General features: G+C 43.4%; 1 protein-coding gene across 2 annotated transcripts in view; it reads left to right on the top strand.

Moving 5' to 3' along the window:
- The window catches only part of TMCC3 (transmembrane and coiled-coil domain family 3), a 268,149-nt gene that overhangs the window by 190,229 nt on the left and 65,010 nt on the right, over positions 1 to 12,910 (top strand). The window contains exon 1 of one of the 2 annotated variants that reach the window (XM_069490484.1): positions 10,446 to 10,638. The exons of the other annotated variant lie outside the window; for it this stretch is intronic. Coding sequence (XP_069346585.1) covers positions 10,561 to 10,638 — 78 coding nt within the window. The 5' untranslated portion in view covers positions 10,446 to 10,560. Of the gene's footprint in view, positions 1 to 10,445; positions 10,639 to 12,910 lie in introns of those variants that run through there. 2 annotated transcript variants of the gene reach the window in all.

Below are 12,910 nucleotides of genomic sequence, written 5' to 3'. Positions count from 1 at the left end.
GGGGTTTGGCAATGACTCAGAGTTGATGTGTTTAAAGGGTCTGGTGCAGATGAGGCAGGTCAAATAAATAACTGTCATTGACTGGCTCTGTGTGGAGTACTATAGTGACGATATAGGAAGATACAGAAGAAATGGAGAAAGATTTTTCTCCTACTCTTCAGTAGCAAAATATTTTGGACTTCTCTTGGCCATGTTGCCCTGAACATTTGGGGTGTGGGGTGGAGCAAGAAATATTAACATTTGTGATACTTTGCATTAGGCATTTTGTTAGGCTCTGTAGCAGTCAGTATTAGGTTTGACTACATATAACAGAAAAACCCTACTTTGTCAAATGAGTTAAGATAATAGGCTCCCAGCTAACATTTTCATGTAGAACATTTGATTTCCAGCAACAGGTGACTGACCTTAATTGGGAAATACCTGTACTACAATTTATTTATCCATGCTGTTAGTGATGACAATTGGGTGGTTTCCAGATGGGGACTGTTACCACTATGAATATTATCGTGCATGTGTCCTGGTTGACGTGTGTCGTCTAGGATGTAGACTACGAGAGGAGTGGCTCGACGTGAGAGTTGCTGCTATTCCAGATCGTTGCCAGCACTAAGTATCATGATACTTTAACATTTTTGTCAATCTGCTAGGGTTGGCCTGGTGTGATGGCTCATGCCTGTAATCCCAGTACTTTGGAAGGCCGAGGAGAGAGGATGGCTTGATGCCAAGAGTTCAAGACCAGCCTGGGCAATATAGTAAGACCCTGTCTCTACAAAATATAAAAGCAAAATTAGACAAGTGTGGTGCCGCCACGCACCTGTAGTCCTAGCTAGTCTAGAGGCTGATGCATGGAGGATCGCTTGAACCCAGGAGTTGGAGATTACAGTGATCTATGGTCATGCTACTGCATATACAACAGCCTTAGTGACAGAGCAACAGCCTGTCTCTTTTTTAGGGGGACAGTCTCGCTCTATTGCCTGGGCTAGAGTGCCGTGGCGAAAGCCTAGCTCACAGCAACCTCAAACTCCTGGGCTCAAGTGATCCTCCTGTCTCAGCCTCTGGCAAAGTAGCTGGAACTACAGGCACATACCACCACACCCGGCTAATTTTTTCTATTTTTAGTAGAGATGGGGGTCTTGCTCATGCTCTGGTTGGTCTCGAACTGCTGATCTCAAGCAGTCCTCCTGCTTTGGCCTCCTGGAGTGCTAACACCCTGTCTCTTGAAAGAAAGAAGGAGAAAAGAAAAAATCTGATAGAGTTATCCTGATTTTTATTATCATAATTTTTATAACATTACACAAACATTTCATCATATGATTTCTAAGTATAATTTGCAGTAGTTATTTTCTGTATGAATGTATTATAACTTAATCAGTCCTTTATTTTTCATAAGCAATAAATAGGACTTTGATTTGTTTTAAACTTTTCCGAATTATAAAACAATAGGATACATTCTTTGAGTGTAAAACTTTTCCTGTGTTGTATTATTTCTTTAGTGTAAATTCCTAGAAATAGAATTATTTGGTCAAAGTGTACAAACAAAAAGAGCATGTTCTGTGTGGGAGCTGGTGCTTGGGAACAAAGGGAATTGAAGGTTAGTGTAAAGGCAGGAAGTTTGCCCTTCTCAACCAGACTCTGAGGTGGTAGGAACAGCAATGGGCAGGGGCCAATGGAGAGGACACGCGCTGAGTCCAGAGCTGGACCCAGAGCTTGGCCAAAGGCTCGTACTTTCTCCCTAGTTCTGTTAACAGAATTTGTGGTGATGATACATGGCATTGAAATGCATCCTCCTCAATAGACCACTTTCCAGGATAACAACATAAATCCTTGAAATCTTACTGGTAAGGAGAAAAAGATATCACATGAAGACAGATTTTAGGTTTTGTTTTGTGCAAACATTTACTGAGCTCTTATTTTACAAGCGCTTTACACGTATTACCTCTTTTAATCCTCCACAACAGTACGAGGTGGGTACTATTGTCATTTTCAGCTTACGGGTGCAAGCAGCAAGGCTTTCTTGCTAGTAAGGAATAGCGCCAAGACTTGAATCCAGGCAGTCTGTCTCCAGTACAGCACACCGCCTGCCTGTAACAGCACAAGATCATTTATAATTGAATGTTTGTGTGAGTGATATAAGCAGCAGATAGTGTCAGAATTCGGAGAAGGGAGAGAGAGGAGTGTGGACTGGAGTGGACAAGGAAGGCCTCGGCAAGCAGCATCCTCTTTTTTTCATAGGACTGTGACTTGGACTGTTTAAAACAACATCACATCAGATTTTTCTGGCAGTTTCATTTCCCACCATCCTTATCTTGCAAAGTGAGTTGATAAAAAGCAAAGTGACTTCACAGACAATATGTTCCTGGAGTGTGGCTAGCTCATCCTTCAGATTCAGCATGTGCTTAATGAAAAAGTATTCTCCTGGGCTGGCCGTGCACAGAGTGGAGTCAGCCAGAGATCCCCAGAGACGGCTTTCTCTGTGGCTGCATGAAGTAGGAACCCACAGCATCGCAACTCCAGATTTAACTGAAAGGAACATTCTGTGCCCAGCACAAAGTAAGGCATTTTTATCTATGTTTGTTTTCTGACATTGTTGTGGACTTCTGGGAAACGGCAATAGCCGATAGCCAAGAGTCATGCACAGTAATCAGACAGTGCAACTCTTTCCTTCTAAGTGGTAGCATCAAGAGGTTAGAAATAACAAAGCAGTTATAATCTGTGTGTACATGTTATAAAACAAAGACTCAAGCCAGTATGGGAATCCTAAAACAGAGCAAAGCACATGGGCTTATAGAATTCTACTTAACCTTACAATGTAAATTTTTACTAAAAAACTCAGTATGTAATGAGTCATTTTGAACTCAACCAAATCTATGAACTTTAATATATTCTTCCAACCAAAATAGGAGTTAATTATCAATCATTTATTCAACAAAAACCTTGTAGTATTACTGCTTTATGCCAGGTGTTATGCTCAGCACTGGTGGGCCAAGGATAATGAACACTGCCCTGGGCCCTCAACTTGTTCGTAGTTGACTTGAGGTTGAGACACAGTGTACACCCTGGCCAGGTACTGACATTCATGGTCACATTAACGAGCACCACCCTCAGTCTTTCCTTTGCCCTTAGTTTCTACAGCTGGTCCACGTCTCTGGTGCAAGCAGGGCCCAGAACCTGGAAGAACGCTGTTCTGTGGACTTCTCCAGAGAGGAAGTCCCTATATCAACCACTTTCATTTGCTGTGTTGTTCCCCTCCCTCCAAAAACCCCACGTTTTTCTGGTGAAAATGACTATAATTGCACCTAAATTTAAAATGCATTCTTAATAAACTTTTTAGTTTAAGGTAATTGTAGATTCACATGCAATTGTAAAGAATAATACAGAAAGATACTGTGTACTCTTTACCTAATTTCCCCGAATGGTAGTATCTTGCAAAACTTTAGTACAGATATCATGTTAACATTGGTGCAATCCACCAATCTTATTCAGGTTGCTCCAGTTTTACTTGGACTTATTTGTGTGTGTGCATGTGGATATTTAGTTCTCGGCAGTTTTATCCCTTGTGTAGCTTCTATCCACTGCCACTCTCAAGATACAGAATAGTTCCATCCCTGCAGGATCCCTGGGGTTGCCCTTTCGTAACCACACCCACCTCCCTCCTGCAACCACCCCTTCCTGCTCCTAGCTTCTGGCACCACTCATCATCTCTTCTACACTTCTTTCCTTTTATCATCTCAAGAATCCCTACATAAATGGAATCATACTGTATGTAACCTTTTGGGATTGGCTTTTTTTACTCAGCATGATTCCCTAGAGACTCATCCAAGTTGTTGCATAGCAAGCGTTTGTTCCTTTATATTGTTGACCTATATTCCATGGTGTGGACGTACCACAGTTGCTTAACCATTCACATGTTGAAGGACATCTGGCCTGTTTCCAGGTTTTGGCTATTATGAATAAAGTTGCTATGAACATTTGTATATAGGTTCTGTATAAATATGTGTTTTCTTTTTTCTGGGATAGATGCCCAAGAGTGCAATTGGTGGGTCAGATGGTATTTTGCATGTTTTAGTTATATAAAAAAACTGCCAAACTGCTTTCCAGACAGGCTGAACCATTTTACATTCCCACCAGCCGTGTATGAATTATCTAGTTTCTCCACATCCTTGCCAGCATTAAGTGTTACAAACTCTCCTTTATTGTAGCCATTCTGACAGGTATGTAGTGACATCTCATTGTGGTTTTTAATTTACATTTCCCCATGACTAATGGCATTGAACATCTTTTCATGTGTTTATTTGCCATCCATATAGCCTCTTCTATGAATTGTCTGTTCATGTCTTTTGCCCATTTTTAAACTGGATTTTTTTTTTTATTATTGAGCTTTGAAAATTCTTTATACTTTCCAGGTACTCATCATTTGTTGGATATGTGGTTTTAAAAATATTTTCTTCCAATCTGTAGCTTCATCCTCTTAACAGGGCCTTTTGCAAAGCATAAGATTTTAATTTTTATGAGGTTAAATACATTTTTGTACTTCTTAACATAGCCTTAAGTCTGCAAGGAAGGCAAATGTTGGAGATCATCTCCCAGAACACTTGGAGGCTGCCCATGGAATCCTCTTTAATAATTGTTGCTCCGGTGAAATCAGTAGTATGAAATTGTTGCATTTGCTTAAAAAAAGGAGTATTAGAAGATAAGTTCACTAGCGTGCAGAGTTTCAGTTGAGTCTTTCTACTTTCCTGTTTTTTTACCAAAATCTTGCCAAGTGGGAGTTTTGGGCTGCTGTGCCAGATAATTGCTAATGCTAAATAAATTGCAGTAATTGTTTCCTTACCGTCATATAGAATATGCTATGTTAGAAATTAAATGGAAATGTTAAGCGTGGTCATTTCCAATTGGCTATAAACCAGGTGGTTAAAATTTGCAACAGGCCAGGAAACTTCTGATCCTATATATGTATATAATCAACATGCATTCCCCTCGAGCTAGTAGAACAAATTTTTAACATCTGGTTTAGTCTTCCTTTTGCTGTCTCCTTAAATCCTTAGGAGGGGAAAAAAAGCTCATTATACTTTTTGTCTTAGAAATCTTTCCCCCAAAGGGAACACTTCCTGTACTATTAAATCAAACTGGAATATGAAAAGAAATATATTCCCTTTACTTTATAAGAGGTTTGCATTTTCTTCTTCAAAATCAGACTTTCCTTATGTCTCCTTCCTTCTTCCTGCTGTGATTCCATAGTAGGACTGAAACACCTAAGGACATAAGGTTCATAAAGTGACCACTTCATTTTTTTTGTCCTACCACTGGTAGGCCAAGTCATAACTATGTTGGCATCTATAGCAAGGTTTTGGGGGGTGTGATCTAGTACTAATAGACTGAGTGGAGAAACCCAGCAAAGCCTGTCTGTTCAGATTCTTCTTGGCCTCTCTGCAGCATTCCTTCCTCCAGGGTATGGGTCAGGACCCCTTCTGAAATGAGAATCTTGTGATCTGCAATCAGACAAAGTAGGTCAGAGAATTTCTTTATGGCCAGCTCTAAGACAGAAAGGCAGGGGAAAGATTTTTGGGGAGAGAGAGGAGTAGGTGAAAGGGCAGAACATTTCTGAGGGCTGTTTCTGAGGCCTACAGCACCTCAACATTATAACAGAAGACTGTAACAAGGGTTATGGGAGTTATGAGCCAGGAACCGTGGACAAAAACCTATACACACACACACACACACACACACATATATCGTAATATCACACATGGGAATGAAGCCATCTTGGATACCCCAGTCCCACCCAGAGCCACGTGGAACAGAAAAAAGCCATCTCCCTTGGAGGCCTGCCCAGATTGCAGAATCACGAGCAAATGAATGGTAGTAGTTGTTGTAAGCCAGAACATTTTAAGGTGGTTTATTGTGCAGCAGCAAATAATGAAAAAAGCCTAGACTTGGTTCTCTAACAATTTAGTAACAAGTCTTTCTCTGTTTCATCACTCTGCTTTCCCAGGGAGGCTTTGTATGGTGGCAAGGATGTCCACCACAGCAGCAGGCTTATGTTGTACCAGCTTAGCAATGCCCACTGAAAGGGCATAGCTCCTTTCCAGCAGTTCCAGCAAAAGTCTCAGGGGTGCCTCTGATGGGCTCTCTGATTGGTCATGTGCCTATCCCTGCACAAGTCACAGTGACTCTGATTGGCCGAGGCTGGATCACACACCAGTCCCTGGATCCCAGGGTAGGGCGTGGTCTGCCTCATCTACACCATTTGGATTAAGAGTAGGGTTAGGATGGATCCGAAAAGAAAGTCCAGATGCTGGGCAGGCAAAAACAACAAACATGCACCACAGAAGTTAAGTATAATCCTACTTCTTTTGATAAGCCTTTTCTCATCATTCCAAACTTTAAAGTATTACAGCTCAAATGACCTTTTTCACTTCTTTGGTGCTTAGCATACGCTGCCTTGTTGTGCTCCTTCCCTGCGCTTTGCAAGTAAATTCTTATTTCATACTTTAGCTGTGAACCTTTGCATTCCACATTGTTCTGACTGCATTTGTCACTTTAACAGGATTATATTTTTCATTACTTTTTGCAGAGAGAGGCTTTTGGAGTTATCAGAGGCACAGAATTCTTACACTGAGAGGAAAAATTTGCACATATTCTCTCATTCTCTCTCTTGGGCTGACAAAACCCTAGGCATTGGCTGAAGGAAAGGACATGGTCTATTTTCCCCTTGGGTTCTACTTCCCAAAAGGAGAGCCAGATGGTGATCAGCACTGCTTGTTTTCTTTCTTTTCTGGGGAGCTTGCTCTTGTGCTATTTCATTCGTATATTTTAAAAAATTATTTTGTATGAATGTAGAGCAGCTTTTGGGCAACTAACTTATGAAATAAATATAAATGATCTAAAAAAGGACATCCTCTGTTAATTTAAGGGAGACTAATAATGTTTTAATTCATCCTTCTCATTGAGGTCAACATTCCAGGATGGAATTCTTCTAAGGAACACAAAGATAATAACAGAAATGGAAAGTAGATGCCTAATGGCGCACCAACCACAGCCCAACGTTGCTTTGTCAGGGACCTCACTTAGGTCTGGACTCTCTAAATGTATTCACACACATAGTCACACACACAGGAAATTACTTCCTGTGGCCCTAAGTAGCTGAAAAAAAAAAAAAAAAAAACAACTGGATACCAGGCAGATGAGGGGGAAAACCCAGAGATTTTCAGAATGGATCTTTGAAAGATTAAGTTGACATAATGACTTAATAATAACAGACTATGTTGCATTTATATTAAGCTTTATATGTGCAAAAGTGCTATTATAGTTATTTATTTGAGAAGGTACCCCCACTGGTGACTTGAATTCCAGGATTAAAGATAATATCATAAAATCTGTCCCTTGAGTCTTTGTTGCCTTTAAAAGTTTAGATTATTCTGAAATATTGTATGTATATGTGTATGAGTGAATGTATATGCAGTGTACCAACAGTTATTTGTTCAAGAGCATGACATATTTATAACTTGTGCTCCTCTCCTACTGAATCCTTCCTCATCTCCCTACCACAGATACTTTCCAGAAATTTGTGTTTATTATGCTTTTGCTCTTCTTAATAGTTTTGCTGTCTTTGTTTTCCTAAAAAAATGAGTTGTTTCTTTGTATTTTTAAACTTTACATGAATCTTACTGCAAGTATTTTTCTAAGGCTTGCTTTTTTTGTTTCTCAGTTTTGTTTTTGAAATTCATGCATATTGATTTTTTTTTAGCTTGAGTTCAGTCTGTGGCTTATCTTTTCATTTTATTATTTTCTTCATGAGCAGAAGTTTAAAAATCTTAATGATGTCAAACCTTTATGGTTTATGATTTTTGTTACCTGCTTTTTTATAACTAGAGATAATAATGATATTCTCTGGGTTTTTTCTGACAATTTTAAGTTGGGTTTTTTCTCCTCTAGGTCTTTCATCTATCTGGTATTGATTTTTGTTTATGATGTGAGGTTGGGATCTGTTTTTTTTCCCCAAGTGAAAAGGCAGATTATGCCACTCCTTTGCTCAAAAATTTCCAAATTTTCCCATATTCCTCAGAATTAAAGTCAAAGTTCTTAAAATAGTCTAAAAAGCCTTATATGATCTGAGCCTCTGAAATGTCTCAGACCTCATCCATCTCCTTCCATTGAAAACTGGCCTCTTTGCTCTTGCTTGAACACTCCTCAAATGTTCCTGCTTCAGGGCTCCTAACCTGCCGTTCATCTGTCTGAAATTTCCAGGTATCTACATTGCTGGCTCCCTCACTTCCCAAGTCTCTGCTCAAATGTCATTTTATCATGGAGGCCTTCTCTGGCCACTCTAGCTAAAATCCCCCTTCTTTGCCCCCTTTTCCTCCCCTCCCCCAACATTTGGTATCTCTCTTCTCTGCTTTGGAAAAACTTACCTGAAAAACTCTCTGGGCCTGGTATAGTTCTGTGTGCAGTGGGCGGGGGGCAGGTATTTTAAAACTTGATCTAATTTCTTGAATGGCTTTAGGACTATATGGGGTTTCCAATTTCTTTTTAAGTTAGTTTTAATAAGTTTACCTTCTTTATTTAAAAATATTTTTTATTTTATTCCTTAAATAGTTAATATCTGCCCATAATACAAACATTCAAGTTTAAAAAGCACACCCAATGAAAAATTGATCTCTCTTCCATCTCTGCCTTTCTTACGACCTGGTTTCCCCTCTCCTGGCATCAGTTTCTTGTCTATTTCCCTTGTATCTTGTTTATCCCCCCAGAACTATGCTATACATATATAAGCACATACATATTTAATATATTCCATTTTTACATAAATGGTGGAATGCCATATAATTCTGTATATTGCTTTTTTTCACTTAACTGTATATATTAGACATACTTCCACAGCTATACATAGTGGGCTGCCTCATTCTATTACAATTACCTAATGTTCTGCTGGGTGATGTGCCATCATTTATTTACTTAATCTCCTTTTGAGGGATATTTCGACTGTTCTCAAGCTTTGCAATGGCCTTCTTTCTTCCTTCCCCCCACCCCCAGAGACAGGGTCTTGCTCTGTTGCCCCGGCTAGAGTGCAGTGGTGCAGTCAGCTCACTACAACCTCAAACTCCTGGGCTCAGGGGATCCTCCTGACTCAGCCTGTAGAGTAGCTAGGACTACATGCACGTGCCACCATGCATGGCTAACGTTTAAGTTTTTTGTAGAGATGGAGTCTTGCCATGTTGCCCAGACTGGCCTCAAGTGATCCTCTTGCCTTGGCTTCCCAAAGTGCTAGCATTATAGGTGTGAGCCACTGCGCCTGGCCTGCAGTGGCCTTCTAAGCAGTGTCTTTTACACATCTTTAATCCGTGCTCCACACTGCTATCAAATACACTTTCTCCTCAAATATTCACTCTGATTTTGCCATTTCCCTGTTCAGGAATCTCCAGAAGCTGCCCAATACCCACAGAAAAAGGCTGAACTTCTTACCCTTGAAAGTAGAACCCTGCATAGTCGCTGCTGACTTTCCCCATTTCCTCCTTCTGTTCCTGAAGACACCTCCTAAACTGATGACTTGAAGTTTGCCAGATGTACCTCTGTTTTTACGCTCAGTATTTTCCTTCAGCCTGCTCTACCCTTCCCCCTCAAGCCTTTGAAAGGGAGGAGGAAATCCTCCCTCTCCACGCTGGCCACATGGTGCTCTAGCTCCCCTCTAGAACAGCTGCACTTTAAGTATTTCAACCCAGCCTCCTACTAGCACAGGCTACATAGCCAGCCCAGGTGTTCACAATTTTGGTTTGGGTGACTGATACGTAATTGTTCACTAATCAGCCCTTCTTCTTCTAGACTCCAAATTCTTTGTGGGCAGGGACGGTTCGTTGGGAATAAGGAATGCTAAGATGAAAAGATATATTGACGTTCGAGTAGTTTAGAACATAAAGGTGAGCTGAACACGCAAAATTAAAATACACAACACAGTAGGATCTTAGTTTAAGTATGCTGTATGCTCAGTGGAATCATAAGAAAAAAGTACCGCCCCCCACTTTTTTTTTTAAATCTCCGGTTTCTAGCCCAGGGTCTGGTACATGGTAGCTGCCCAATAATGTGCCTGTTGAATGAAGAGTAAGATAAAAGGAAGCGTTTAAGGCAAGTGTCAACATCTTGCTATAAAAGCCATTTTTTATCATAAACATACAAATAAGTCAACAAATAGTGTAGATGTCGCTCATCTGTTGAGGAGAGAGGGGCTGTGTGGGAGGGAGTGGGACCAAGTTTCAGCCTGCGAGGGAGGCGGGAGGCAGGCAGAGACCTGGCCCCGGGGAGAGGGGTCTCGGCGCCCTGCGGGGCGCGCAGGGGGAGGCGGGGAGAGGGGAAGGGGGCGGAGACTCTCGCCTCCCCGCCCCGCCTCCCCCACCCCGCGGCGGCGGCGGCTGCGGCGGCGGCGCAGGGCGGCCGCGCGGGTGTCGGCAACAGCTGCAGCAGCCCGCGCCGCCCCTTCGGCCGCGGCTCCCGGGGTGAGCCCGAGCTCGGCGGGCAGCTCCAGGCGCGGCGGCCCCGGAAGACGGGAAAGTTCCCAGCCGGAGCGCCAAGATGCCGGGCAGCGACACGGCGCTCACCGTGGACCGGACCTACTCGGACCCCGGCCGGCACCACCGCTGCAAGAGCCGGGTGAGACCCTCGGGCTGGGTGGCGGCGGGGGCATGGAGCCCCGCGGCTAGGGCGCGCGGGGCCACGGGGCGTGGCCGGGCGGGGCTTTGGCTCGGCGTTAACTAACTCTCGCCCCCCGCGTTCCGCTCCCTGGCTCCCCTGCTGCCGGGAGTCCGTACTTCCCCGCCTCTGCCAGCTGGAAGGGCTGGGAAGGGGGGGCGTCGGAGACCGCGGGTCCGCCTGCCCTCCGCCGCTCCGCGGTCCCCGCGCGCCGTCCGGGACGCCCGAGTTCCCAGACGGCCAGCGCTCCGCCGCCTTCCCCGCCAGCGAGCGCCTGCCGCGCGGCGCCTGGAGGCGAGGGAATCCCGCCCCCCGCGGCACCGAGCCCTCGAGGGGTCTCGTCCCTGGGGTGACGACCACCCCCCGCCCCTTAGTCTTAACTGCCGCCGCGTCTCCCCGGCCCTCGCGGCTGGTGGCCGGAGCCCGCGCGCGGTGCGCGGCCGGAGCGCGGGGAGGCGGCGGACCCGCTCTGCCCAAGTGAGAAGTCAGTCTTGGCGCTGCCTCTCCGGAGTTTGGAGCCGCGCAGAGCAGGCGCCCTCGCCATTGTTTGCAATGTAATTTGCTGTTGCTGATTTTGGCTGTGGGCGAAAATAGCTCATTCTGAGCATGCTGCAGAATCGAGCCCTGTGATGCTTCAAAATAAAGACGGAGGCCGCAGCCCGAGCGCTGGTCTCTCTGCCCTCCCCGGGGAATACCTTTGCCCTCTCGGGCTGTTGGATCTTCGAGGCTGGATGCGAGGCTCTATAATTTGCTCTCCCCTTGGCTGATTGAAGTGCCATTTAAAACAGCACCTCCTCCACCCTGGCATCTGTTCTGGCAGGAGGTACCTGGAGTTGTTCTTTGCTCTGCCAACTCCTCACTTGTGCGAGAACTGGGGATTTGGGTGTCAGCCTCTCTGTATAAAGTTCACGGAGGTAGAGCCGGGCTCAGATCCTGGCCTGCCTCCTCCGAGATCGAGAGACCCACCGGACAGAAATAGTGGCAGTAGTGGTGGGGACCTTTCGCGGCCCTTCGTGCAGGCTTTGAGTGTTCACTCATAATTCAAAGTAGTAATTGATTACCCCAGAAGTGACGTCACTAGTATATTTGCCTGTTTTCCCTTTAGCTTCTGTTAATCAGTTTAGTAGAATGATTTAAGTTTTTACGGGTTCAATAGATTTGGTGGAATAATACCTCCTGCACTCATCTCAGTCTCTCCTGTCCCCTCAAATTCTCTTTATTTTTGCACTTTTTAAAAAAGTTTCATGACAATTTGTTATGAAAATAACCAAAACTCCACTTGGAGGTAAACATTAAGGAACTTTGGTTGCCCACAGGTAGGAATTTCTTGAGGATGATTGCTAGTTAGCAGAGCCAACAATGAAGAAAAGGAGATCGTTTTCTCATGCATTTGTAATTGAGGGGAGTCTCTAAAGTTAATGTTGCAGATTTGAAAAAAACGTGGAAGCTCAGTTTCTCTTGTCACAACTGGGATGATCTTTGTGTAAACAACAAGATTAGCAATCTTTGAGGGATGGATGGCTCATTGTGAACTCATCTAAGTGATATGGGAAAACTCATGCAACTTTCTAAAACTCACTCTTCACGACCTGTAAAATGGTGGTGATAAAGTTTATGCCTCATCTGCTTAGATGGAAGGTGATAAAGCAAATGTGTAGCTTACCTGCACGCTTAGCTTGTCTGTCTTGTCTGCCATGGTTCCATTTCCACAACTGTCTTTTCTGTTAAAGTGCCAACGTTGGATGAAGGGAGTTTCTTTAAAATTCTACTGGCTTATCATTTTGTATGTCTTCTTATACCTGCTACATTGTTTTGTTAGCATGGAGGTACTCAGTTTTTAAATAGACCACGTATTAAAACTGAGTTAAACATTATAGGTACTGAGTATCCTAATTGGTATATCGGGCAAATATAAGATCTAATGAAGAGAAGAAGAATCAGATGGAGAAGGGCTGGAACTTTAGTGAACCATGATCACAAATTCTACAGCAATGATGCTCGACTTCTTGAGATCTGAGTTTAAACGTGATTGTCTGCTTTTGGGGTTTTTATTGTTGAGATAATGAGGAATAGGGAGAGTTAGTGAACTTTTTGTAAACGTATAAGAACTTTTCTCAAGTGGGGCTGATGTAATTTCAAGTATGTGCTTAAGGCTGCAATAAGTCTGCTGTAATGAAGGGAAAGAACGGTTTTCCTGTGCTGAAAATATTCATCCCATTACATGATTCTGGCT

This window comes from Eulemur rufifrons, chromosome 16 (assembly GCF_041146395.1).
Source record: "Eulemur rufifrons isolate Redbay chromosome 16, OSU_ERuf_1, whole genome shotgun sequence".
NCBI lineage: Eukaryota > Metazoa > Chordata > Mammalia > Primates > Lemuridae > Eulemur > Eulemur rufifrons.
The sequence above is the reverse complement of the archived record's forward strand: the minus strand, read 5'-3'. Positions and strand labels throughout refer to the sequence as shown.